This window comes from Gossypium hirsutum, chromosome A11, assembly GCF_007990345.1.
Source record: "Gossypium hirsutum isolate 1008001.06 chromosome A11, Gossypium_hirsutum_v2.1, whole genome shotgun sequence".
NCBI lineage: Eukaryota > Viridiplantae > Streptophyta > Magnoliopsida > Malvales > Malvaceae > Gossypium > Gossypium hirsutum.
In genome coordinates this window covers 45,895,682-45,921,347 of record NC_053434.1, presented here as the reverse complement: position 1 = coordinate 45,921,347, position 25,666 = coordinate 45,895,682, and the positions used below count along the sequence as shown (strand labels likewise).

At 31.2% G+C, this 25,666-nt stretch overlaps 1 protein-coding gene across 2 annotated transcripts; it reads left to right on the top strand.

The window, feature by feature from the left end:
• Positions 1–23,052: 23,052 nt before the first annotated feature.
• Positions 23,053–25,359, top strand: LOC107943797 (probable trehalose-phosphate phosphatase J). Of its 2 annotated transcripts, none has more exons than XM_016877599.2 (9): positions 23,053–23,229; positions 23,337–23,608; positions 23,694–23,834; positions 23,932–24,003; positions 24,103–24,354; positions 24,443–24,590; positions 24,693–24,763; positions 24,862–24,954; positions 25,034–25,359. In XM_016877599.2, exons 1-9 carry the CDS (start codon positions 23,226–23,228, stop codon positions 25,088–25,090), a joined length of 1,110 nt encoding a protein of 369 aa, XP_016733088.2. In that variant the 5' UTR covers positions 23,053–23,225; the 3' UTR covers positions 25,091–25,359. The 2 variants fall into 2 exon arrangements, with proteins under 2 accessions (XP_016733088.2, XP_016733089.2); XM_016877600.2 differs by having other exon boundaries at positions 23,088–23,229; positions 23,430–23,608.
• The last annotated feature ends 307 nt before the right edge of the window (positions 25,360–25,666 follow it).

The following is a 25,666-nucleotide window of genomic DNA, read 5'->3' as shown; positions in this document are numbered from 1 at the left end:
TCTACTAGGTCTTACACCTTGAATCTTATTCTTCTCATCAAGCTCCGTGCAATCTCTAATGAAGTGGTCCTTCGAACCGCATCCATAACAGGCCCTGTTAATAGACTTACCCCAACATTCACCTATGTGTCGTCTTCCACATTAGGGACATTCAGGTTTCTCTAGACGATTATTGCCCACACTAGCTACCGAAGTAGCTCGGGAGTCCGTCGATGGTCTTCCTCTGATGGAAATTCCCGCAGTCGTCCTCGACTTATTAGTGTCCTCCCTGAACTTCTTTACGGCTGAGAACGGAGCTTTACCCGTCGATCTTTTACGATAGTCTCTAGCTTCAAATTCAGCCTTCTTCTTCTCCTTTTCAAGTTCTTCCGCCTTGCAGGCTCGTTCGACTAGTGTTACGAATTCTTTTATTTCCAAAATACCCATTAGTAGCTTTAAATCTTCATTCAATCCTTCTTCGAATCTTTTGCACATAGCAACCTCATCAGCTACACACTCCCGGGCATACCTACTGAGTCTTATGAATTCATGTTCGTATTCAGATACTGTCATACGGCCTTGCTTGAGTTCCAAGAATTCCTTACGCTTTTGATCAATGAACCGTTGACTAATATATTTCTTTCGAAATTCCGTCTGAAAGAAGTCCCAAGTTACTCGTTCGTTTGGGACTATGGAAATCAGGGTCCTCCACCAATAGTAGGCTGAGTCCCGCAACAAGGATATAGCACACTTTAGACATTCATCGGGTGTGCATGACAGTTCATCAAACACCCGAATGGTGTTATCAAGCCAGAACTCGGCCCTTTCAGCATCATCAGTAACTATGGCCCTGAACTCCTCAGCCCCGCGCTTCCTAATCAAGTCTACAGGTGGCTTACTCAGCCTCACAGGATCAGTAACTGATGGCATTACTGGCTCCGGGGGTGGATTATTCAAATTCGGGAATTGTTGGACAGCCGGATTGGTTCGGGCATACTGCGCGACCCACTCATTCATCATGGTAAAGAAGGCTTGTTTAGCCCCCCTCACCTTGATTATTCGCAGATGACTGAGGTTCAACAGGCGGTGTCCCTTGTGCAGGAGCAGCCGCTACACTTTCAATGTCATCCGCCAAGGTTCTCTCTACACCGGGATCCATTTACTAATCAAAACATAAATTTTAACCGTCAGAAGTCATCACACAGTTAAACATTAACATTCGGCATGTATAGCTAGACTCATACGTGCTATGGTAGTCCTAGAACCGACTAAACCATAGCTCTGATACCAATCAAATGTAACACCCCGAACCCGAGACCGACACCGGAGTCGAACACGAGGTGTTAACAGACTTTAAACCCTTTATAAAAATATTTCTCAGACACTACCAATCTGCGTACTAGTCGCTTTAAAAATCATATCTTGAGTTTCACAACTCGAAAATCAGTTTCGTGATTTTTCCCTAAAACTAGACTCATATGCCCATCTACATATTTTTTTCTAGAATTTTTGGTTGGGCCAATTAGTACAGTTTATTAGTAAAAGTCTCCCATGTTACAGGGATCGACTACACTGACCTTTGCACATTACGACCTGGATATCTCCCTACACAGAGCTTCAATACTGATGCCGTTTGTTTCTATAGAAACTAGACTCAGAGAGGAATCTATCCATATATGGTATGACTCCTAATTATCTCTGGTTAATTTATAATGAATTTCAAAAGTCGGAACAGGGAATCCAGAAACCGTTCTGGCCCTGTCTCACGAGAACCTGAATATCTCCTAACATACTGTCCATATGATCTTTTCGTTGCTTCTATATGAAAATAGACTAATCGAGCTTCGAATACATAATTTATTCATCAATTAATTCCACTCCTACTATTTTAGTGATTTTTCAATATCACATCACTGCTGCTGCCAGCATCTGTTATGAAAGCAACTATGCCCATTTCGTGATTTCTCCTTGATCTAACTAGTAATTCGTCATACATATCACAAATTATGATCATGACTAGCCATGCCAAAGGCTAATCATTGTCAAACATCCCCTACTACACTATTGCCATATCATGAATTTTAACACCAAAATAATCAACCATGACATATGGCATAAAAATCGTATTACCAAGACTTACGACCCAACATTAGAACCAAATTCAACCGAACATTATGCCATTTTCGCATGGCTAAAAGTTTACATACCAAACTTCAACAAAACATATTAGCCTATACATGCCGAAATGTTCTCTTAGACCAACTAAGAAGAAAATACCAAAGGTTGCTAGCCGGTGTGATGACTTCGACGACGGCACGATCACGCAAAAAGAGACGAGTCCAAGAAACCTAGAATAGGTGACAAGCAAACACCGAATGAGTATATAACTCAGTAAGCCATAAGCATTCCACAACCGTCCATTAATAAAATTATCACAACAGGAAACAATGAAATGAGGTTAAGTACTCCATCCATACCAAACTATACCATAGTTCCTTAAACCCTATGATTCAATCTCATACCAAGTCCTACATTGGCCTTTCATACATCATTTTATTTTCGTTATAATCATACAATTAAACGAACTTTCACCTATTCCACAATGAACCTTATGTACGTGACTTCAACTATAATCGTCACATAGGTTCAAAACTTACCAAGCTCAACTCCAAATATAAACATAGCGCCTATTAGCCATGAACTCAAGGTACTTACCTTTTCCGCTGTCCAAAATTGACTCGGTAAAGTCGCACCCTTCATGTAAATAATTTATAGAAAATATATATTGGGTTCGCACACATAGTGCTTAATAATCAACCGCGCACACTTAGTGCCATGTACTTTAAACTCACACACTTAGTGCCATGCATTTCAAGTTCGCACACTTACCTTTTCCGCTGTCGAAAATCGACTCGGTAAAGTCGCACCCTTAATGTAAATAATTTATAGAAAATATATATTGGGTTCGCACACATAGTGCTTAATAATCAACCGCACACACTTAGTGCCATGCACTTTAAACTCACACACTTAGTGCCATGCATTTCAAGTTCGCACACTTACCTTTTCCGCTGTCCAAAATCGACTCTGTAAAGTCGCACCCTTAATGTAAATAATTTATAGAAAATATATATTGGGTTCGCACACATAGTGCTTAATAATCAACCACGCACACTTAGTGCCATGTACTTTAAACTCGCACACTTAGTGCTGTACAATTTAAACCTGCACACTTAGTGCCAATCTCATGACCGTGAACACTTATTGCCCGCACACTTAGTGCCGAAAACCAGCCACTCAATAGGCTTCACTTCCTTTTTACATTCGACAAATTTCATCTCTACTTAAATATACATTTGTATACATTTCATCTCATTAAACACAATGGTATAGGTATTACGATCCTTTAAATCAATACCAAAGATATGCTTAATGACTTACTTGTGTTGGGTAAGATGGTTCCAACTCGGCTACTCGATGATCTTTTCTTTGCCTTTGCTCGATTCTCCTCCTTTAACTCCTTGAGCTTAATCAATAAATCAACTAGTTTAACCGCCTTGCTAAATATTTACAATCCAATTACACATGCATATGTATGTTAGTATATTCGGCAATCACCCTTACTAATCACCCACTTGATCAATTATAGAGAATCAAAGTTAATATCACAATGTGTACCCTATATGGCCCATTATACATAATCAAATTTAACATCATCTATATATTTACTCATATGGCCGAATATACCTAATCATACATACACCTAACCAAAAATAATTTCTAAAATCTTTATATCATTTATACACTAGTAAAGCATCCTCTCCCTTTCCATCAATTTAGCACATGCATTACTCATTAACCTACAAAAATTATATTCGGCCTTAGCACACAACTTGCTAGCCGATTCTTCCCCATCTAGCAACCAATGCACATATGTGCTCACTCAAAAATGCTAAAAAAAAAGAGATTCAAGAATCATCAATCCACCATCACATGCATCATTAACAAGCTTCATATTTAGCATGCAATGGCATTAACACAAACTCCACCTAGGCCGAATCTTAACTCATCTTCATGCCTCATCACCACAACATCAAACATCAAAATACCAACCAAGAATGTAACATGCATGGCCGAATATCATCTCCATCATTTAACAAAGTTTGAACCATGGCTAGGTAGATTTCAAACTTACAACTTAAAATATACATGAATCTCAAAGAATAATATCAAACATACCTCAATCTAGTTACATGCATGGCCAAACTTCCTCCTAATTCTCTTCCAAACCAAACATGAAGCAAGAACTCCTTCCTCCTCCCTTAGAATTTTCGGTCAAAAGAGGATGAAAAAGGATGAACAAGTTTTTCTTTTCCTTTCTTTAGCTCACGGCAATGGAGGGGGAAAACAACCACTCATTTTTTTTGTTTTTCCTTTCTTTATTACCTATACTCCTTATTTTATTTTTTTCCTACATACTTCACTAGGCCAACATGTTCCCAACATGTTTCCACCCATAGCATGGCCAACCACTAGCTCAAATTTTGGGTAATTTGACATGCAAACCCATCATTTTCACAACATGCATTAATAGACCATTTTAAATTAGCCTATCATATTTTCACCATGTCTCATATCGATCCCTATTTAATAATTTCTCATGCAATTGGAAAAATTGGAGAATAAAACTTCCACATACTCATGTACACACATAATAAGCATAGAATATGGAAATTAATTATTTTTATGACTCGGTTTTGTGGTCCCGAAACCACTTCCCGACTAGGGTCAATTTTGGGCTGTTACACATTCTATCGGTAGAAGTTCTCCTGTATCGATAAAAATCTGAGGGTTTCATTTGGTATTGGTAGAACCCATCAGAGTATCGGTAGAAGTGTAGAGGAGGTTGAACTTTGGCTACTATTTTGACTTGTTTCTATAGAAGTCCTCAAGGTGTTAGTATAACTTTGGTTGTATCGATAAACTGAACCAGGGTATCGGTAGATCTCCCAGGCCAAAACTACCTTACACACTAGAGTGCGTTCTATTGATAAAAGTCCAGGTTGTATCAGTAGAACCTAGAGTTGTATCAGTAGAACTCCCAGTTCTACCGATAGAGTTTTGTATCTTTTTTAAGATCTTTTCATCTTGAGTTCTACCGATACTTGTCCACCTAAGTATCGATAGAAGTCCTTCAGACTTCAAAAACTTGTTAAAAGATAGGTCAATTCAAGGCTTTTTAACAATTTATTTTGTCCAACATTTTGAAAATAATTTTAAAGACTTATAAACAATTTTTTGCAAATTTAAGTAGAGGATTTTTTATATTCTTTTTTTATATCAAAATACTTAAAAGACTAGAGCTAACACCTACTGAAAGAATTAAATCATTTCTAGTTCTATATTTGGTTTGTGATTCTCAAAGAAATTTGTTTTACAAGAATAGTGGAGAAGGTTGGTTGGTTGAAAGCCGATAATGTCTAGGATTCGTTTCACACAAAGCACAAGTATTTTTCGAAAAATTGTTTATTGCTATAAATATCACAAACTAACTCAGTTTTCAAAATTTTAAATTTTCACCGTGAGAGAAAACTAATTTTTAAATGGATTTTTTTAACAACAATGTGGCACATAACAATGTGACCCCTCAACGCCGATCAACGTCAAGATCAACACCTGAAGTCAACATACCACGTCATCGGTTAACAATCTCTTTATATGACACATAACAAAATATCCTCTAAATAACAAACTATCTCACAAATAACAATATTCTCTAACAATTACCAAAACCATCAACTTTTTACTCAAATTCTTAATGAAAAACACAATTTTCTAACCAAATACTTAATGTCCTATTGGAAACCCAATTTTGTAAATATTATTAAAAAGTTGTAAAAAAGTGTTAATTAAAAATTGTAAAATTCATAATGCCAATTTTTTTTTATAATTTTTATGATTTTCAAATTTTTTAATAAACAATTTTTTTAATTTTTTTAAGAATTTTTACAAACTTGGGTTTTCAATAGGATTTTGAGTATTTAGTTAGAAAATTGTGTTTTTATTAGGAATTTGAGTAAATAGTTAGTGGTTTTGGTACTTGTTAATTATTATTTGTGAGATATTTTATTATTTAGGAGATATTTTATTATTTGTTACAATAAAACTTACTTTCATAAATTACTTTATATAGAAATTATGAATTCTTTCAAGAAGAAATGAGTTTTGGATAGCATTACTAAGGTCATCATTTAGGAAAAAGAAAAGCAAATTAAAAAGATTTCAACTAGGAAGGGAATGAAAGGGATCGCCTAGTTTGACCGAATGCAAAGAAAAAAGGTTCAAATGAGAATAGGAAGGCTCTATCATCTTCAAATGTGGTTGGTGAGAAGGTCTGGAAATGGATTAGGAGTATTTTAGTTCTTCCAAGGATTAAATATTTTTTGTAGAGAGTTTGTAACAATTTCATAGCTACAAATAGGAACATTTGGATGAAGAAAATTAGGAAAGATCTTTTTTTGTCCTATTTGCGGAATTGAACATTAAACAATTGAGCATGATTTACTCTTATGTGACTAGGTTTAAAGAGTTTGATATAGAGGGGATTTGAGTTCCAATTTTGATAAATAGCAACTATCTACTTTAGCCCCTCAAAAATGATAAAAATTTGATTTAACCCTTTCAAAATTATAAATATATAGCCTATTAAAATGATGAAATTACATTTTTACTATCGAAAAAATATACAATTTAATTTCGGCCCCCAAACAAAGTTTTTTAGCTCCGCCACTAATGATGGAGGAAAGAGGTAGATGTAAACAAGATGTGAATATATAGCTTTTTCTTCTTGGTGGATTTGGAAGTTTCGACGTGTAAAGATTTTTAAGAAACAAGAACCTAATCCTCTTCAGTGTATTGCAAGAATTAAAAATGTTGTTGAAGTGTTGAAAGGGGATAAGACCAATACCTCAAACCTATTATGAGTGCAAGCCACAATGGAAAAGGAGATAGATGAGACCTGATAAAGGTTGGGTAAAAGTTAATTGTGATAGGGCTTTAAAAGGGAAAGACAAGGATGGAGTTGGAGTGGTGATGAGGAATGAGTAAGATGAGCTTTCTGCTGGTTATGCTACCAAAGTGAATGTTGGTAGTGTTTTGGAAACTGAGGCTATGGCTTTGTATGAAGCTTTGAAGCTGGCAAAAAGGATGATTGTAAAGAAGCTGATCTTGAGATCTTACAAAAGGAGATGGTAAATACAAAGGTTTGTAAACATCGGAGAATTTATCCATATATAAAACGAGTAAAGAGGATGATGTAACACCCTGAATTTGGGCCTAGAAGTTTTGGGCCTTGAGCATGGGAGCGATTGAAGGCAGCTTATAATATTTTGTTGTGCATGTAAATTTCGTTAATAAAGGCTTGTTTTAGTGGTTAAGTGTGCTGAGAAATGTTGGAGAAGTCCTAGGTTCCAACCTGGACTCTAGTAAAAATTTTGGTTTAAGGTGAATCAAATCTTGGGTGTAGTAGGTAGGCCGTAAGAATATTGTTGGAGAAATTGTGCCACAAAAAGCCTTGTGGTCTAGTGGCAAAGTAGCGCCACATAAGAGGCAGGAAGGTGGCATCATAGAGTTGGCAAGGAGGTCTAGGGTTCGAAACTCATGGCAATCAAAGAGCATTTATTTTGCTAATAGGGGGCGGCAAGGGTTGGTATTGAATATAAACTCTGATGATGGAGGGATCCCACATCGGGAAGCTAACATAAGAGTAGATGTGAAGCTGGCTTTAAATAGAGAGAACCATGAGGAGAGTAAAGGTACCTTTCTTGGCTGATCCCTTTCGCTTTATGGCGTGCTCGTTTGGGTTGGGCGTCGGCTAAGAGTGCTCGGAGCGCGGGTTAACTCCAGTCTCCTATTAGGTGTGTATTTCTCACTACTCTAGCTGTAGGATGGCTACTTCGGGCTGCGATGGGTCGAAAGGGGCCATGTGGGCCCAATTGGATAAGTTGTTTGATTGTGTAAATATTGGACTAGGCTAGGTGAATATCATATCTGTGGCTAGATTTGGGCTAAAAGGGCCACACGAGCGTGTGGGTCCATTTGGGCCAAGAATAGGCTTTAAGCCCATTTATATTGTTATCCCTGTTTAGAATACTTTATTTTACCAAATTACTGAAATACCCCTATAGGGTAGAATGATTGAAATACCCCTATAGGGTAGAATTACTGAAATACCCTGTAAGGTAGAATTACAGAAATACCCCTGTAGGGTAGAATTATTGAAATTACCTTGTAAGGTAGAATTACCGAAATACCTCTGTAGGGTAGAATTACTAAAATACCCCTATAGGGTAGAATTACTGAAATGCCCCTATAGGGTATAATTACCAAAATACCCTTAGTTTGTAAAATTACCAAAATACCTTCGACTTATAAAATTACCAAAGTACCCCCCGATTTACAGAATTATCGTTTTACCTTCGATTTACAAAATTATTGAAATACCCCTGTAGGTTAGAGTTACTGAAATACCCTTGTAGGGCCAAAATACTGAAATACCCCTATAGGGTAGAATTACCGAGATACCCTTGTGGGGTAAAATTACCATTTTGCCCCTAGGGTGTTAAATGACTGTTTTGCCCTTGTGGGCAAGTGACTGACTTGGACTGTGTGGTTAACAGATTTGATTGTGAATATATGTTGGTGATATGAATGACTTGACTGTGATTATTTGATTCAAATATGAGCATGACATTCTGCATGCATGACATGTTGCATGGGTTGGGATTTTGTATGGAGGAAGATCTGATCTGTTAGGATCGCATGGTTGCTTGACGACTGTGGATCCACCAAAGGCTTAATAGCCGTATATTCGTACTGATTTGATAAGGTCGCACGGGTCGCCCGAGACGACTGTGGACCGATCGATGGCTGAGTGCCAATCATGTTACCGAAGGCTGTGTGCCAAACGTATTTCCCTAAGGCTATGTGCCAATATATGATTATTGACGACTCTGTGTCGATCATCTTTACTCAAGGCTGTGTGTCGACTATATTATCATCGCTGATGGCTTTGTGCCTAACATGATACAACTACCAATAGCTTAAAGCCAATTATTCTAATTATGGCTTTGCGCCAACCTACATATGGCTCTGTGCCAACCTGATTATGGCTGTGTGCCAAACGTATTTGCCTAAGGCTATGTGCCAATATATGGTTATTGACGACTCTGTGTCAATCACATTTACCTAGGGTTGTGTACCGGTTATGTTACTCTAGTTGATGGCTATATGCCTAACATAATGCAGTTATCAATGGCTTTGTGCCACGTATTCTGTTAAGTGGCTTTGCCACATTATCTGATACTGGTGGCTATACCACAAATATCTATATCTGGTGACTCTGTCACAATATCTGTTCTGGCAGCCATGCTGCAAATTCTGTGGTGTGTAGCGGATGGGTGGGTCGAGTTGTCTCCCCACATGGTGTAAGGTTGGTACGGGGGTGTATACGGTTGGATTGGGTTGGGATTGCATTTACATTCTGATTCTAATTTTGTTACTTGATCTCATTCTGATTCTGATTCTGATTCTGTCACCTGATTCTGATTCTGATTCTCATTTTGATTCTAGTTCTGATAATGTTTCTTATTCTGCAATGGGCTAAGGCCTATCTGGTACTATTTGTTATAATGGGCTAAGGCCCAATTGATACTGAAACTGTAAGTTTAATTCTTTTATATGACTGACTGTTCCTTTTAAATAGTAGGGGATTTCACACTGAGTTTTCGTAAACTCACCCCGTTTATTAACCTTTCAGGTAATTTCCAACCTTAGACGGATCGGAGCTGCGAGGGGCTCGGAGGAAGCCACACACACTGTTTATGTTACAGTTTTGATTATTACTTTTAAATGTTTTTATGTGGGTTGTAGTAAAGCCGTTGTAATTTTCTGGATTTCAAATTTGGAATTTTATTTATTGTTCTTATAATTGCTAGTATTAGAACACGGTTTTCCAAAACAACTACTGTTGTTCAAAACATCACGTATCCATAATTGTTTTTGAATTAAGCTTCCGCAACTGCCAAGATTTTTACAAAGTTGTTAAGACTGTTATTCAGCTAAGGTTTTCTAACAAGGTTTAAAAAGGGTATAAGTTTTTAATTATTAAGAAGGGTTTTTAATGAAAACATGGTTTTCGAAAAACACTTCAATGTGACACGCCAGATTCGAGTCAAACTTCTAGGTCGGGTTTGGGGTGTTACAGATGATGTACAGTTTTGAACAGATCATGATTAACAAAATTAATAGAGAAACTAATGCAATGGCTGACTGGGTTGTATACCAATTTAGTAAGGGGATGTACTTTGAAGATTGGGTATTGACACCCCCATCTTCTTTGGTTCACATTCTCAACAAGGATGTCTTGCCTACACCTCACTAGTTTTTTTGGACCCTGCCCAAGATTTATGAATTCCTTTTTGAGTTGGACCTCATTATAAATTTTGGGTTTTTTTCTTGTTTGTAGATGTTTTACTGTTACAGAAACTTTGCGTGTTGTGTTGGTTTTCTTAATATTAATGAAGTTGTGTTTTACTAGCCAAATATATATATGATGTGTTTTAAGACATGTTCTAACACTTTCTTTAAAATTTTATATTATTTCCAAAATACTACAAAACTCTTAACACGTCAATCAAAATAGTCATAATGATTAATATAAAAATTAAGATACATTTTCATATGAATATATCTTTTAGTAAAATATTTTGACATAAAATTGTATTTATTTACAAAATAATTTTATATGAAATTATGTTTTTATATAGTAACTTTACATATAAAAGTATTTACTTAAATGTTTCAAATAATAAAATATTGTCACGATTATAAGGAACTAACAAATTTTAACTCCACTAACTAGGATAGTAATTAATACTTTTATATACTTAAAAGAGAGAGTATATGAAAGATTAAAGTTTTGAAAGACCAAAATAAATTTTATATTTAAAAAATTAAAAATAACCAAAAGTTAATACTTCTTTTAAGCATCGTAGAAGTACTTAGCCCAGCATTTGACATCTAACATTTTTATTTATTACTTTATTTAGTTGGGTGGGGCATATGAGGAGAGACCAAATTAAATTCTTAAAAGTAATCCAAAAGGGAAGTGCTTAGCCCAGCATTTCTCATTTATTAATTTATTTAGTTGGGTGGGTGGGGCATTTGAGGATACGAGAAGTGACTAGGACCTTGCGGGAGAAAAAAAAAAAGGAGGGAAGGAGAGGATGGGGAAGTGAAATGTAGAAAAATAATGTCAAATTGTAGTTTTCATCATTTTATAATTTTCTCATCTACTTTTATAATGACAAATTATGATATTGGTTTTTTAATATACTCGAATTTGAGATTTATTCACTATGATTTAATTTAAAATAATTTTTTATCTACTTTTATAATATAATAATTAGTTACTCCAAATAATTAAAATGATTAATAATTTCAATTAAATTATTGAAGTAAAATTTTCATAAATATACTCATTTCAATAAAAATATATATTAGTATGATTAGTTAAAAAATGATTAAACAATAAATTAATAAATTCAAATAATTAACACAGCTAATAGTTTCTGTTAAAATGTTGAGGTGGAAATTTCCTTAAACATACTCATTCCAACAAAAAATATATATTAATATGATTAGTTAGAAGATGACTAAGACATAATTTACTTAAAAGAGATATTTTAAGAAAAAAATACACGACATTATTTTAATTGACATAGTTAAAATATTAACTATTTGAAATAATTAATGACATTATACACATAAAAAATTAAATTATGTCAAAATTAAAATATAAAAATTTAATCTTAAATTTTAAAACTCGTCATGACAAAATTAGATTAAGATTCTAAGTTATTGGTCATCCTTCAACCCATTATAATTAAACCATGTATATATACATCTCCTTAATTCTTAGAGGATCATGTTGATTTTGCTATGTAATCCTTTCAACAAATTGAAACTAATTGGGAATGATTTGACTTTTTTTGTTCTTTGCAAGTTTTGTTTTCTTTCTAAATTTTTTGGGTTTTGGCTTCCAATTTAGATGGTGAAAAAACAAAATGTAAATAAAGTTAGCCAATACAATTTTTCGATCGAGTCACTACCCATCTTTCCATGTCATATCGACTCCAAACACACTGATTTTAAGGAAGAAGAATGTAAACCAAAGCAGTAGTGAGCCAGGAATCGCTTTGAAATTATTTTTATACTTCTTTTAAAAATTTAAGTTTAATATCTATTTTGGCCCTTATACTATGCATAAATTCTCAGTATAGTACTACATGAACTATTTTGGTCACTTCGATCATTCTGTCAATATCATTACCTCTTTTCACATTTTATTAAAACATGTTATTTGCTATAACTTAAAAGACAATTTAACAAAAATTATAAAAAAATTATTATAAAATTATTATAAATGTAACATTTTAAACATAATGAAATAGATAAATACACAAATTTTTAACTTATAACAACAACATATACCAAGGTTTTTAGAAACAAGTTAGATGGTTGAACCACTTAGGTTATTGGTTTTTAGTTTGACCGATCCGTTTAATTTGTTCAATTTAATCAAATAAATTAATTATAAAATTATAAAAAAAATCGATTTAACTGTCGATACAATCAATCTTTTTAGTTTGATTCTATTGACCTATATTGATTCAAAAGTCAATTGATTCAACCATTTTTTCAAATTAATATTTTAATAAATTCTTAATTCAATTGGTTTGATTTTGATAACAATTAAAAAAAATTAGTTTATCATAACAGCTTACCATTTGTCATCTTGTACCGAAGAAAAAAAAAAGAGAGAGTTAGGGAACAAGGGTGATAAGGTTTTTTCCGAAAGATCTGACTCAAAAGGAGTAGATTTTTTTTTGTAATTTATTAAAGGTGGGTTTTCAAAAAGAAAATTCAATGGGGCCTTGTGTCCATAATCAAAAGTCCCATCAAACAAACAAAAACTGTCTGATATTTTTCCATTCTGGCAATTGGCTGGCAAGCAACATATATTCACGACATTAATCTCCCTTGCCATCATTATAGGATTTAATCATTTGCAAATCAAGAGTTGAAGATCTTAAGTCTCAAAACCCAAATTTCATTTTTCTATTTCCACCAAAGAGACAATAAAGAAGGAGCAAAAGAGGCGAATTAGCCAAGTGGGCGAGCAGTTAGCCGACATGTAAAACTAGGGGTCACCTCGGGTGCATGCGCACAGAGAAGTCGGCCATCAGACTCAGATGATTTTGCCTCTTCTATTTTCAAATGTCAATACACAAGTTATCACAATCTGAGCTTAGCCCCCCCCCCCCCGGGCCCTGTCACTGCCACTACCTACCGAAAACATCCCTCAATTCATTGTCTTTCCTTTCTCCTCCTGTTATTGACTGTACTATATTGTATCTCCTTCAACCAACCCCCCCAAGTCAAAGATATTGACAAGCGAGAGCCCGATTTTCATTGTTATAAATAGACATATTATCTCGAATTTGGTAAAAATAACATGATTTTCATTGTTATAAATAGACATATTATCTCGAATTTGGTAAAAATAACAAAAAAATTCATACAATATCAATAAATAATAATGACATAATACATTATCATTAAATAAAATATAAGATAGCAAATGAATTATAAATAAATACTAAAGCCTTAGACACTTAATCTTGATCCCTAAACTTTAAATTTAAGATTTATAATCTTGTCAATAACCTCTTAACTTAGTGACAAGAGTATTATATTATGAGACATAAGAGCTTGAATTCAATTTGTGACTACTCCATCTCCCTCACCCAATTATCCCAAAAAGCAAAAGCTCCAATCCTCAGAGTCATTAATATTTATTTATAAGTTTTTCACAATTTTTTTATTTTATTTAATGATAAGGTGTCATGTTATTATTCATTAATGATACATAAGACACATACACTAACAATACATCAAATATTTTTTCAAAAATAAATTAATTAAATGATTAATTTTATTTTATTTGAAGAAAAATACTAAACTAGTTGTAATGAATTTGTAAGGTTTTTTATGTTTTTAAAGAGGGATAAACCTTTAAATTAAAAATGAACTTTGACTTAATGTTTAATTTGATATATGAACTTTGATTTGGTGCAATTATAGAAACTTTGATTGTGGTTCAAATATATATATATATGAAACTTTAATTTTGATTTAATTATATACATTTAAAGAAATAAATACAACAATTTGTTTTATATAAGATAAATATAATTATTTGTATATGCAATATATAAACATCAAATTATACTATATAAATAATTGTGTTAATAATTTTTGAGAATTGGATCAAATCAAAATTCCATATTTAGAACCGCGCAAAATCAAAGTTTATGTATAAAATTACACATTAGACCAAAGTTCATGTATAATTTTAAAATTTTAAAATTTATCCCTTCTAAAAAATTGAGTTAAAAAAAAAAGAATAACTTATATTAGGATCATCCTAAAAAGCATAGTTTTTAAACACCAATAAAATAGTGCCACAATATTAAATTTTAAAATTAATAAAGTATTATTTTACACTCATCTATATCTACTATCTTCTCTAACTTAATTTAAATTTAATTTAATTATTTGAAATAATTATTTTTTAAATTATAAACAAACATTTTTTTCTTCTTTTATATCTTTTAATCATTTTTCTTTTTTTTTCAAGAAGTTAATATTTTTTATTTTTGTACAACCAATTTTTTTAAAAAAATTAATTTCTAAATGGTGGGTTTTTTCTTTTTCCATTTTAAATTGTTTTATATTCCATATTATACATTTTTAAAAGTAAAAATTATATTGCATTGAATCTTCAGTAAAAGGATCGTGTAAATTTTGAAGTTTCTATGTTATTTGATTTATATTATTTTAGTTAATTATATATTTAAAAAAACTTAGAATTTGAGAGTAAATTGAATATAGATAGATGTAAAATAATAATTTCATATTCTTATAATTTGATGATGTGATAATTTTATTACCTAAAAATTTTTAATTTTAAGATATCCTAATATAACCTTAAAAAGTATTCTTATTTGAATAGAATTGGTTCACAAAATTTACTTTCTCTCTTTTTTATCTGTTATTTTTAGTTTTTGCTTGTTAATTTATAAATACTAACTGAAAATGGAATTCAATTCAAGTAAAAAAAAAATGCTTTTATTTGTGAACCAAAGATGAAATGAACGAAATAAGTTTAATAGAACAAAATTCAACAATAATAACATGAATGAAATCAAACTATGAGAATCGATTTTAATTTTATTTTTGTTCCAAGTAAAATTTAAAGAAAATTCCATTTGATGTTTGATTGATTTAACCCTCCCCGACAAAAAAGAAGTACCAATTATATGTGTAGTGCATGTATTTGACTATCTACCCAAAGGCCCAACCCCATTGTTGATATTATTTCAAACGTCCTATCTTTTACCCCATGAGAAAACCCATGTGACCAAATATTTAGTACAACCCATGTGATCAATATATACAGTGCTTTTAATCCCTTTCGAATTAGCGTTTCTTATAATGTAGAGTTAGGTATATATCCCTTCTTTTTTGGCAATCAAAATAATAGATGCAATCCATGCCATAAATTTTTATCCTTCTTTATTAAATATTAACTTTGTTTCCTTCCATTTCTGCATGAGTAAATCAAATGAGAAATCTGAGAGTGTTTTTAAAATGCGACATTTGTAATGACACAAAATAATAATAATAATAATATGGGTTAGGGTAGGATAATAATTGGCCTTAAAACTGTTTTGGACCTTTTGGTCAGTCCACTTTTTTTATTATTTATATAATAAAAATTTGGGTTTTTTTTATTAAACTAACCAAAATAAATAAATAAATTATCAAAATAATCCACCTTTTTAATTAAATATAAAAAATAACCCGTTTTCCACAGCAAAAAGTGGTGGAGCCATATGATATGGCACCACCACAATGCCACGTCAGCAAGGGGTGTTAAAAAATTATTTTTTGGTAGAGCCATATTGAATGACGTCACCAGTATAAAATACTAGGGAAATATTTAAAGTTCTGAAAAAATGAGGGACTTAAAAAAAATTTACCATTTTCAGGTGGAGCCATTCTAATTGGCGCCACTACTTTTCTGTCTCACACCTTTTTGTTTTCTTTTTCTTTTATTTTCATATTTCTTTTATTTTCATATTTCTTTTATTTTTACTTTTTTATTTTGTTCCTTAATAAATTTTATCTTTTTATTTTTTTTACTTTTTTGATTTTTTTTCTTATTTCATTTTGTTTATTTTGTTTTATTTTTTATTATTAACTTTAAAATGATATAATATAATATATATTTTTAATTATGATATAATAAATTTATTTTTTTAATTATGATTGGTTTATCTTTTTGTATTAAATGAGAATTATAAGGCCATGATTGCTTTTTTACCTTTTAAAGATAGGTATCAATTGTGATGAATATTTCATCCTATTTTTCTAAAAATCCAATATTCTAATTAAAAAATATTAGTAAAATATATTGCATTTAAAAAAATTATTTTATTCATTCATTTAATTTTTTATTATTCTTAACTTTTAAATCTATTTTTACTCAAAATTGATGAATTTTTTCAATACATAAATAGCTATGTGGATGATATCTTAATATTTAATTAATTTTAAAATTTTAAAATAATTTAAAATAATTAAGAATATATAAAAAAATTAAATTTTAAAAATAAATTAAATGTTGACATATCATTATATGACAATCAAATGTGAGATATATCAACAAAATTAATTTTTTTGAGGTGGTTTTAATAAAAAATAAAAAAATTGATTAAAATATTTTTTCTATAAAATTAGACTGCAAAAACGACAAAATATGAATAAAAAAATCATTATAAACATAAAATTCGATTAAAATGGAATGATAAAATTTATTAAAGGATCATTATAAATGGTTAAGGTTTTGGGGGGCGAGGGGCGGGAATATTAAAAGTAAAATAAAAATAAATTTTATTTATTTATTTTAAAATTATAATAGAAAACTATTAAATTTATTTTTATATTTAATAGTTATAGTAGATAATATTTTCTTTTGACATGGGTGTTAAAATCCAATCATAATTAAAAAAATATATTATATTATATCATATCAAATAAAAAATAAAATGATGTTAGACACCACATAATTATATTATATCATAATTAAAAAATATATTATATTATATCATTTTAAAGTTAATAATAAAAAATGAAACAAAATAAACAAAATGAAATAAGAAAAAAAATCAAAAAAGTTAAAAAAATAAAAAGATAAAATTTATTAAGGAACAAAATAAAAAAGTAAAAAAAAAGAAATATGAAAATAAAAAAAACAAAAGAAATATGAAAATAAAAGAAAAAGAAAACAAAAAGGTGTCAAAAGGCAGAAAAGTGGTAGCGCCATTTAAAATGGCTCCACCCTAAAATGGTAAAATTTTTTTAAGTCCCCCATTTTTTCAGAACTTTAAGTATTTCCCTGATATTTTATACTGATGGCGCCATTCAACATGGCTCCACCAAAAAATAATTTTTTAACACCCATTGCTGATGTGGCACTGTGGTGGCGCCATATCATATGGCTCCACCACTTCTTACTGCAGAAAACGGGTTATTTTTGTATTTAATTAAAAAGGTGAGTTATTTTGATAATTAATTTATTTTTTGGGTTAATTTAATAAAAAAACCTAGAAACTTGGTATATAATGTGACTTGACATCATTCAATTGCAAGCCATGTGCATAAGAAAGGAATCACAAAAGAAAAAAAAAAGTCCATTTTTAATTTGATTTATACTATACCTATTACTACAATGTCCAGAGTCCAGTGCCAGCATGCAGCTAAGCTGTTTTTGTTTCCAGGAAAATATATTATTCATCATCTCCAACTGCATGAAAAAAAGAAAACAAAACAATTGTCAAATGAAAATGAAAAAGTGCGAAAATAACTCACAGTGGGAGGCGCCAATTTTTAACCACAGAATCAGCCGATCGACCATCGCGGTGGCTTGTTGTTCCTCATACATGTGGCCCCCCTGTTTTTTTATTAATGTGTTCCTGGAGAACACCAGGTCGTTTGATGTAATGACACGTGGAAAAATTGATATCAGGGGAGGAGATGCCCTTTAGCCACACACATGCGGTGTCGGCCATTGAACACAACAACCTGCGTGGCTATTGTCCCTGCCTGAGAAACCCACAAGTTAGAGGAAAGGGCCCGATTTATATAGGTTACACCAGACACTTAGGTTTCTATGGGTTCTTTTGGTCATCTCTCGATGTTTCGTTGTTTCTTAATGTTGGGTTGAAGGAAAAAGGATACCACTTACAGTTATTATGATGGGAAAATAAAAGAAACATTACGTAAAATCCACTTTTAATGTAATGTGAAATGTGTTTTTTAGTAGCAAAAATTTTATATTTGGTTACATGCCAAAATATAAAATAATTGTGTTACAAAAATTATAACCATTAAAAATATTTATAAACAGCATTAAAAAAACTGTGTTTTTATACTAAAAAAAATAAAATTTTAATATGATTGTAGTATCTTTGTACAATAATTATAATAACTTCTAAGTCGTTCCTAAAAAGGTTACACATTTTCGGATGATAATAATTGGATAAAATTTTGTTATTAACATAGTTTGTAAATTTAATTCTTTTTATTTTAATTTGGTTATTTTTAATTCCCATAATTTTTTAAATTTTTGGAACTTTTGTACTAATCTTGATAAATTCTTTGAATTAAATTATGTTATTAGATTTGTCACATAAGATATATAACATAATTTAATTTAACGAATGCAATAAGTATTAGTTGGGTTAGGATTAAAATTTTAAATTTCAAAAAAGTATAAAAACCAAAAAAAAAACAAATTGGAGAACATAGCTTAAATCTGTAACTTATGTATAGTTTAAGATTAATAGTAGGATTTGACCTAACAAATACTTAGGGGTGTAAATGAACAAAACGTTCGATGAACTATTCGTGAACCGTTCGTATAACGTTCGTTTGTTTCCATTTATTAAGCTAAATAAACGAGTATGAACAAAATTTTTATGTTCGTTTAATAAATGAACGAACACGAACAGAGTGTGTTCGATTCGTGTATGTTCATGACCAAGCTCATTTAAAAGCTCGTTTATTGACTCGTTTATTTATTAATAATATTTTCTTATAAAAATTCCATTAGTATATATCAATAAAGTTATCTTAAAACTTGTTCATTGTTCCATTAATATATATTAATAAAATTGTCTTGATTTGTATTTTTTTTCATTTATAATATAATTATTAAAGTTTATATTTGACTATTCTATATCTAAACAATATACATGTGTATGTATTTATTGTTTGTTTGTTTGTTTATTATTTATTAACATTGTTCGTGAACATATTCAATTATATATTCATGAACATGTTCGTTTAATGTTCGTGAAAATGTTCGATTAAGTTAAATGAACATGTTCATGAAGATTAAATAAACGAACATGAATACACATAATTTTAAATAAACAAACATGAACAAATATTTGAAATTCTTAATGAACACTAATTGAACACGAACAAGCTTAAAACTAAACAAATGAACATGAACAGATGTTTGTTTGTTCAAGCTCGGTTCATTTACAACCCTACAAATGCTATCGTTTAGGTTAGGAGTGAAAATTTAAAATTCAATAAGTATAATGACTAAAATTGATCAAATTAGAGCATTCTGTAACATCTCCACTTTTTTTAAAAAAAGAAGAAGAATATTTATAGTAGAAGTTTATGAATAGGTGATCTATAAATAAATAATAGTACAAGAAATTGTGATCGTTTTTAGAGGAAATTGTCAGACATGAAAACATAGAAAATTATTAGTCGGAGCATGTGGTTAGGTTAAAAATTTGGTTTCGAATTCAAGAACTAAATTAAATAAGTTGAAAAAGTATAGGAATTAAAGTGCAAATATTCTATTTTTATTTTGATGAAAAAGACTTCAGGAAAATTAAAAAAAAATCAATGATTTCATGATATCCTTTAAATTATATTTTTATTAAATAATTATTATTTAATATTTTATTTAAAATAATAATATTTTAATAAGTACTATTATAATATATGTAAAAGAGAGATCAACATCTTTCTTCATTTTTTTTATTTATCATTTACCAAAGTTAGGGGAAGAAAAACAAATTTCTTTTATCATTTCCCTTTAAATTCAAGTCAAAATTTTCATAGATTTTGAATATTGGAAGCTTGTTTTACATATATGTACAATTAGTTTTTTATTTTATCAAATATATTGAAAGTTGTCACTAAAGGACATTGATGAAAGCTTAAAAAACTTAAGTGAAATAAGTATATTATTTTATAGGAAATTATTAGAAGATGAATTCTAACTTGTTAGAAGTGTGAAAAAGAAATAAAAATGGATGGGAAGTCTATTTGGTACATTCGGCCATGGTGAAGGGGAAGTAGAGAACTTTGACCACTTTGTATAATATTGATGCTAAATGATAGCTTGTGAAGCAGTGAATATTCTGATGAAGAGAGAATTGAAAATAGATAATTGAGTCAAAAGAAATGCGAATTTCGGACTAAGAAACTTAAGTTGTCAACTTGATGAACCATGCATATTTAAGTTTGTTATAATTACTTTTAGGATTATAATGGATAAATGTCATTGTTTCGTATTGAGTTACTCTTATTATAGCTAAAAACGAAGCGAGCATCTCAAAGGAGAAAGGCGAAGAAAAGAAGCAAAGCGAACTATGATTTCAATGATAAAATTAATAAATTCAAGATTTTGAGTTGAATTTAAATATTAATATTTCAAATGGTTGAACAAGCAAATGTATAGCACGTTTTTGTATTGGAAGCCTAATTTTATATTAGGCGATATATAATTTGAACATGAAATGAAACTGAAATGATAAATGTTAGAGATTGTGTGACTCGAATCCCAACACTTGTTGAAGAAATAAATATAGTGGAAAAATAAGAGGATCTGTATTGTGAAAATTAAATTAATTATGCGATTTTAAATTTGATTAAAAAGCTTTTTTTTATTCGATTTGTCAATATCATAATATTAAAGTTTTTTAATATTAGAATCTTTTTTATTGTGATGTTATTAATTATATTTATAATCAAGTTTTATTTTATTTCTATCAATTAATTTATATTCAATACTTATGTAATGATTTATATGATATTAGCACCACTGAGCATAAAAAAATATTTAGCGTACCGTTTGTTTATTTTCTCTGTGCAAGTAGTTAGATTCGGTAGGTCATTTTAACAGCATCTAAAGAACCGAAGATCAACTCAAACAATGTTGGTGAAAAGTTGACTTTACAATTTATATAAATGACATGTACCTAGGCTTGTATATATATATAATATTGTGTTGTAAACTAAATTTAAATATTTTCGTTATGTTTTCTTTGCTAGTATTTTATAACTTTTGTTTTAATGAAATGGTAAATCATAGAAATCTAGTTTATTAGTATGTTTTGAAAAATCTAAGTGTTGGGAATTGATTTGGGAGATGATTTAAATGTTGATATATTGTGAAATCTAAATTTTGCAAGATTTTTTTTACATAAAATAGGAAAAAATGTTTTCGAAATTTTTATAAAATAATTTTACCATTATGTTTCCATTTTGATAAAGCAAGATAGAAAAGTAAGTAACTTCGACAACGGAATATGGTATTTTATATATAGATCCAACAACTGGGTCACATGGAAACTAAATTTGCAAGTTACATATACTGCATGGCCTAATAGCATCATTTAACCTAATAATTAATATTTAATTAAAAGAAAACCGGTTGCCTAGCAAAAGGAAAAAGAAAGGGTCCGAATATTCCAAAACTCCAAATATGGAATATTTATCTTAAAAGTATGCATAATTTGAGTATAATTCAGTTCACTTAGCAACATCCCTAGATAAAATAGGTAGAAGAAAGCAATGTGTTGTTTGTAGACTTGGACCGTTTACATTGATTGTTGATTACGGGATTTGACTTTGATTCTCCAATCTTTCTATTTCAGATGTATTTATCGTGAAATACCAAATTTTTTTAACTTAATTAAGAAATAAAAGAACCACAGCGAATTAAGAAAATTTTAATATAAGAATCTCTTGTACAGAATAATATGAGATTCAAAACATCTTCCAGTCAAAGGGGTTGAAGAATCAATTCCCCGTTTCTTGAATTAAACATGTGTTACTTTTGATTGTTTGATTAGATTAAACCCATGTTAGGAAATTTCTTTGTGAATCTCAAATTATTATGTTGAAATTAATCGACAATTGTTGAACAAGTTGAGTAAGCGAGGGATATATAGAATCTCGTACCGTAAATCACATCCTCGGCATGCAAGTAATGGTAATCGGCTGATGCTTCCACTTACAGAAACAAAAGAGCAGAGAAAATGAGGATAAACTATAAACAATAATTAATTAATTAAATGAGCCCCAACATTGGGCAGAGCTGGGCACTGTTCTGTCTCAATTTTCAAGACTGGACTAGATTCAGCCAATAGAAACACAGCAATAATTTTCTATTGGATCAAATTAGATATACTGACTAGCTTCATGTGAAGTTTTAAAGAAGATTTATTTATATAATAAAACTTTTGCATAGAGAACTAAAGAACAGACCTAACAAGCTAAATGATGCGATTTGGTGAGCACAGGTGGCACAAACCCATATGATGCGAGCCGTCCAAGGCTATGGTCCAAATGGCATAACTGCTAGCAGCCTGTTAAAACTGCCTTTTTACTTCACACTGCTAAGGCTAAAGACGGCTGTTTTAACAAAGGCATGGGATTTGGGCTGTGGGACCACGTGGCGGTGGAGCCCCTTAAAGCAAAAACTCAGGATATGGTCATGGAGGACGGTGGGTCCCATATTTAGGAGAGAGGCATACTTAGTTTGTTTCGTCGCTTTGTGTCTGGTTTGCTATAAAATGGGCATTCAATCCCCTTCTGTCTCTCTCACATACATTCTCTTCTCCCTATTTCTCTGCCTATTCTTCCTTTGAGTACTCTGTAGACTCCTCTGTTTCAAATCTCCTCCTCTTTACCTTCACATTAACATCTTAACACTTGGTTCTTTTTAGACACCTTAATATCCACAAATGGGTAAGTTCTTTATTGTTGTTATTCTGTATTTTGGGGACCTATTGAGAACTGTGGGCTTTTTAGTTTTTAAGGCAGCTTTTTGCTAAAAATGCTTTGTTTTGTTATAGTGAGTTTCTTAGAAGAGAGAGCAAAGAATATAGGTGGTGGTGGTCAAAATATAATGACTGATGCAAAATCTGTCCTCAACATGTCAATCACAGTGACGGTATCAGCTCAAAAGCCGCCAGCACCCCATGGTTATATCTCCATTTCAACAAAGAGGTTGCTTCACAACCTTGAAATCAATGCTGGGGCAAGAGCCAGTGTATGGGTTGATTCCATGAGAGCTTCTTCACCAACTCATATAAAATCCACACCTGATGATCAAGGTGCCTGGAATGTAAGTTCTAAAGCTATTTCAACCCTTCAATAAAAATGGGTTTGCTCTTTCTTCAACACAATAAAGATTCTGATTTGTTTTGTAGCTACACCATCCATCTGCCCTGGAGATGTTTGAGCAGATAATAGATGCGTCGAAAGGGAAACAAATAATAATGTTTCTGGACTACGATGGCACACTTTCACCAATTGTTGAGGATCCAGATCGAGCTTTCATGTCCAACAAGGTTGCCTATTTGTCTTATATAAAACTATGGTTAACCTTTGTATAACCCTTTTGGGTATTTTCATCAATACTTACTTTTTCATGCTTATGTACACCAGATGAGAAAGACAGTGAGAAAGCTAGCAAAGTGTTTTCCTACTGCTATAGTGAGTGGCAGATGCAGAGACAAGGTACATTTCCAGGCCACAAATTTTATTCTAAAAAAAAAAATACCAACTTTTTTCCCCCGAACTTAAATATATTTTTTTCATTGTTTTTGCAAATTGTAGGTGTATAAATTTGTGAAATTAGCTGAACTGTACTACGCTGGAAGTCATGGCATGGACATTAAAGGGCCAGAGAAACGTTCCAAAACTGACAAAGTGACAGAACATGTTCTTTTCCAACCAGCAAGTGAATTTCTTCCCATGATTGACGAGGTTTACAAACAATTGGTTGAGACCACCAAATCAACTCCAGGAGCTAAGGTGGAGAACAACAAGTTCTGTCTCTCTGTACACTTCCGTTGTGTTGATGAAAAGGTAATAAAAAAAAGCCAAATTACAATTATTAACTTAGAATTATTCCGACTATTTTATTGGCACTTGACCCTTTGCTTCAAAACAACAGAAATGGAGTGGACTGGCACAACAGGTTAAGTCAGTTTTAAAGGAGTACCCCAAGCTACGACTAACTCAAGGCAGAAAGGTTCTTGAAATCCGTCCTACTATTAAATGGGACAAAGGGAAAGCCCTTGAATTTTTATTAGAATCTCTTGGTAAGTTGTTTTCTTTTTTTTTTCTTTTTTTTAATATAAATAATATTTGATGCATTGAGGGGATGATGTGTACTAACAGTTATTATAAACATCTTTTTATAGGATTCGCAAACTGTACTGATGTTTTCCCTGTCTATATTGGAGATGATCGCACAGATGAAGATGCATTTAAGGTATCCAATGCTCAAAATTAAGGACAAGGCATGTCTTTGCTTTATTAAACTTGTAGATCTTGTGCTAACAGTGGTGTTTTTTTCCCCATTGTTATTAGATATTGAGAGACAGAGGACAAGGTTTCGGAATTCTTGTCTCAAAGTACCCCAAAGACACCAATGCATCATATTCTTTACAAGAACCAGATGAGGTAAGTTCCAAAACTAGCACAAACAAGTATTATTTTATTTTTGTTTTGGTAACTTATCATAATCTTTCCTTTCTTGCAGGTTATGGATTTTTTACGGCGTCTGGTTGAATGGAAACAATTATCTATGGGAGCTTAATTCAAAATCTAAAAGTTAGGAAGATATGGAAAAACATTTGTCCACCCTAGCAAAAAGAAATATAAAGGGTTGGGACGAAATTATGTAGTAAATTCTTGTTAAGATAAAAAAAAATGAACAAGAAAAAAAAGAATATATATATATAATACATGTATTGTATCTTTAGGCTTGAAGGCCTTGCACATCTTGTAACTAGCATGGTACAAGGGTTATGACTTGTAGCTTCATAATTCGTCTATTATGCATAGAAATGTTACTCTCCTTGTTTATCTCTTTATCCCTCTTATTAACAAAAGCAAAGTTTACGTTGCTTTGGTTCTTCATTTAATTTTTTTTAATATTTATGTTGGATGTATATTCAAATATAAGTATTGAGAAATGGTTCAGCAATTATAATGCCTAGTCTAAAAAATGATGGAACATACTCATGTCTAATGTTTACTTACATTGGACGATAACACTTGAATACGAATAACATAAAAAACAAAACTATCTCATTTTCACTATATCTGTGATGAATATAAAGTTTTCTCGTGGAAGGGAATTATAATATTAAGCATATTCATTGAAAATTGA

Excerpts from the sequence above, each read along its gene's own strand:
- LOC107943797 (XM_016877599.2), top strand. Across the intron at positions 23,835-23,931 it reads GAGCTTTCATGTCCAACAAG|ATGAGAAAGACAGTGAGAAA; the intron begins GTTGCCTATTTG and ends TATGTACACCAG. Across the intron at positions 24,004-24,102 it reads GTGGCAGATGCAGAGACAAG|GTGTATAAATTTGTGAAATT; the intron begins GTACATTTCCAG and ends TGCAAATTGTAG.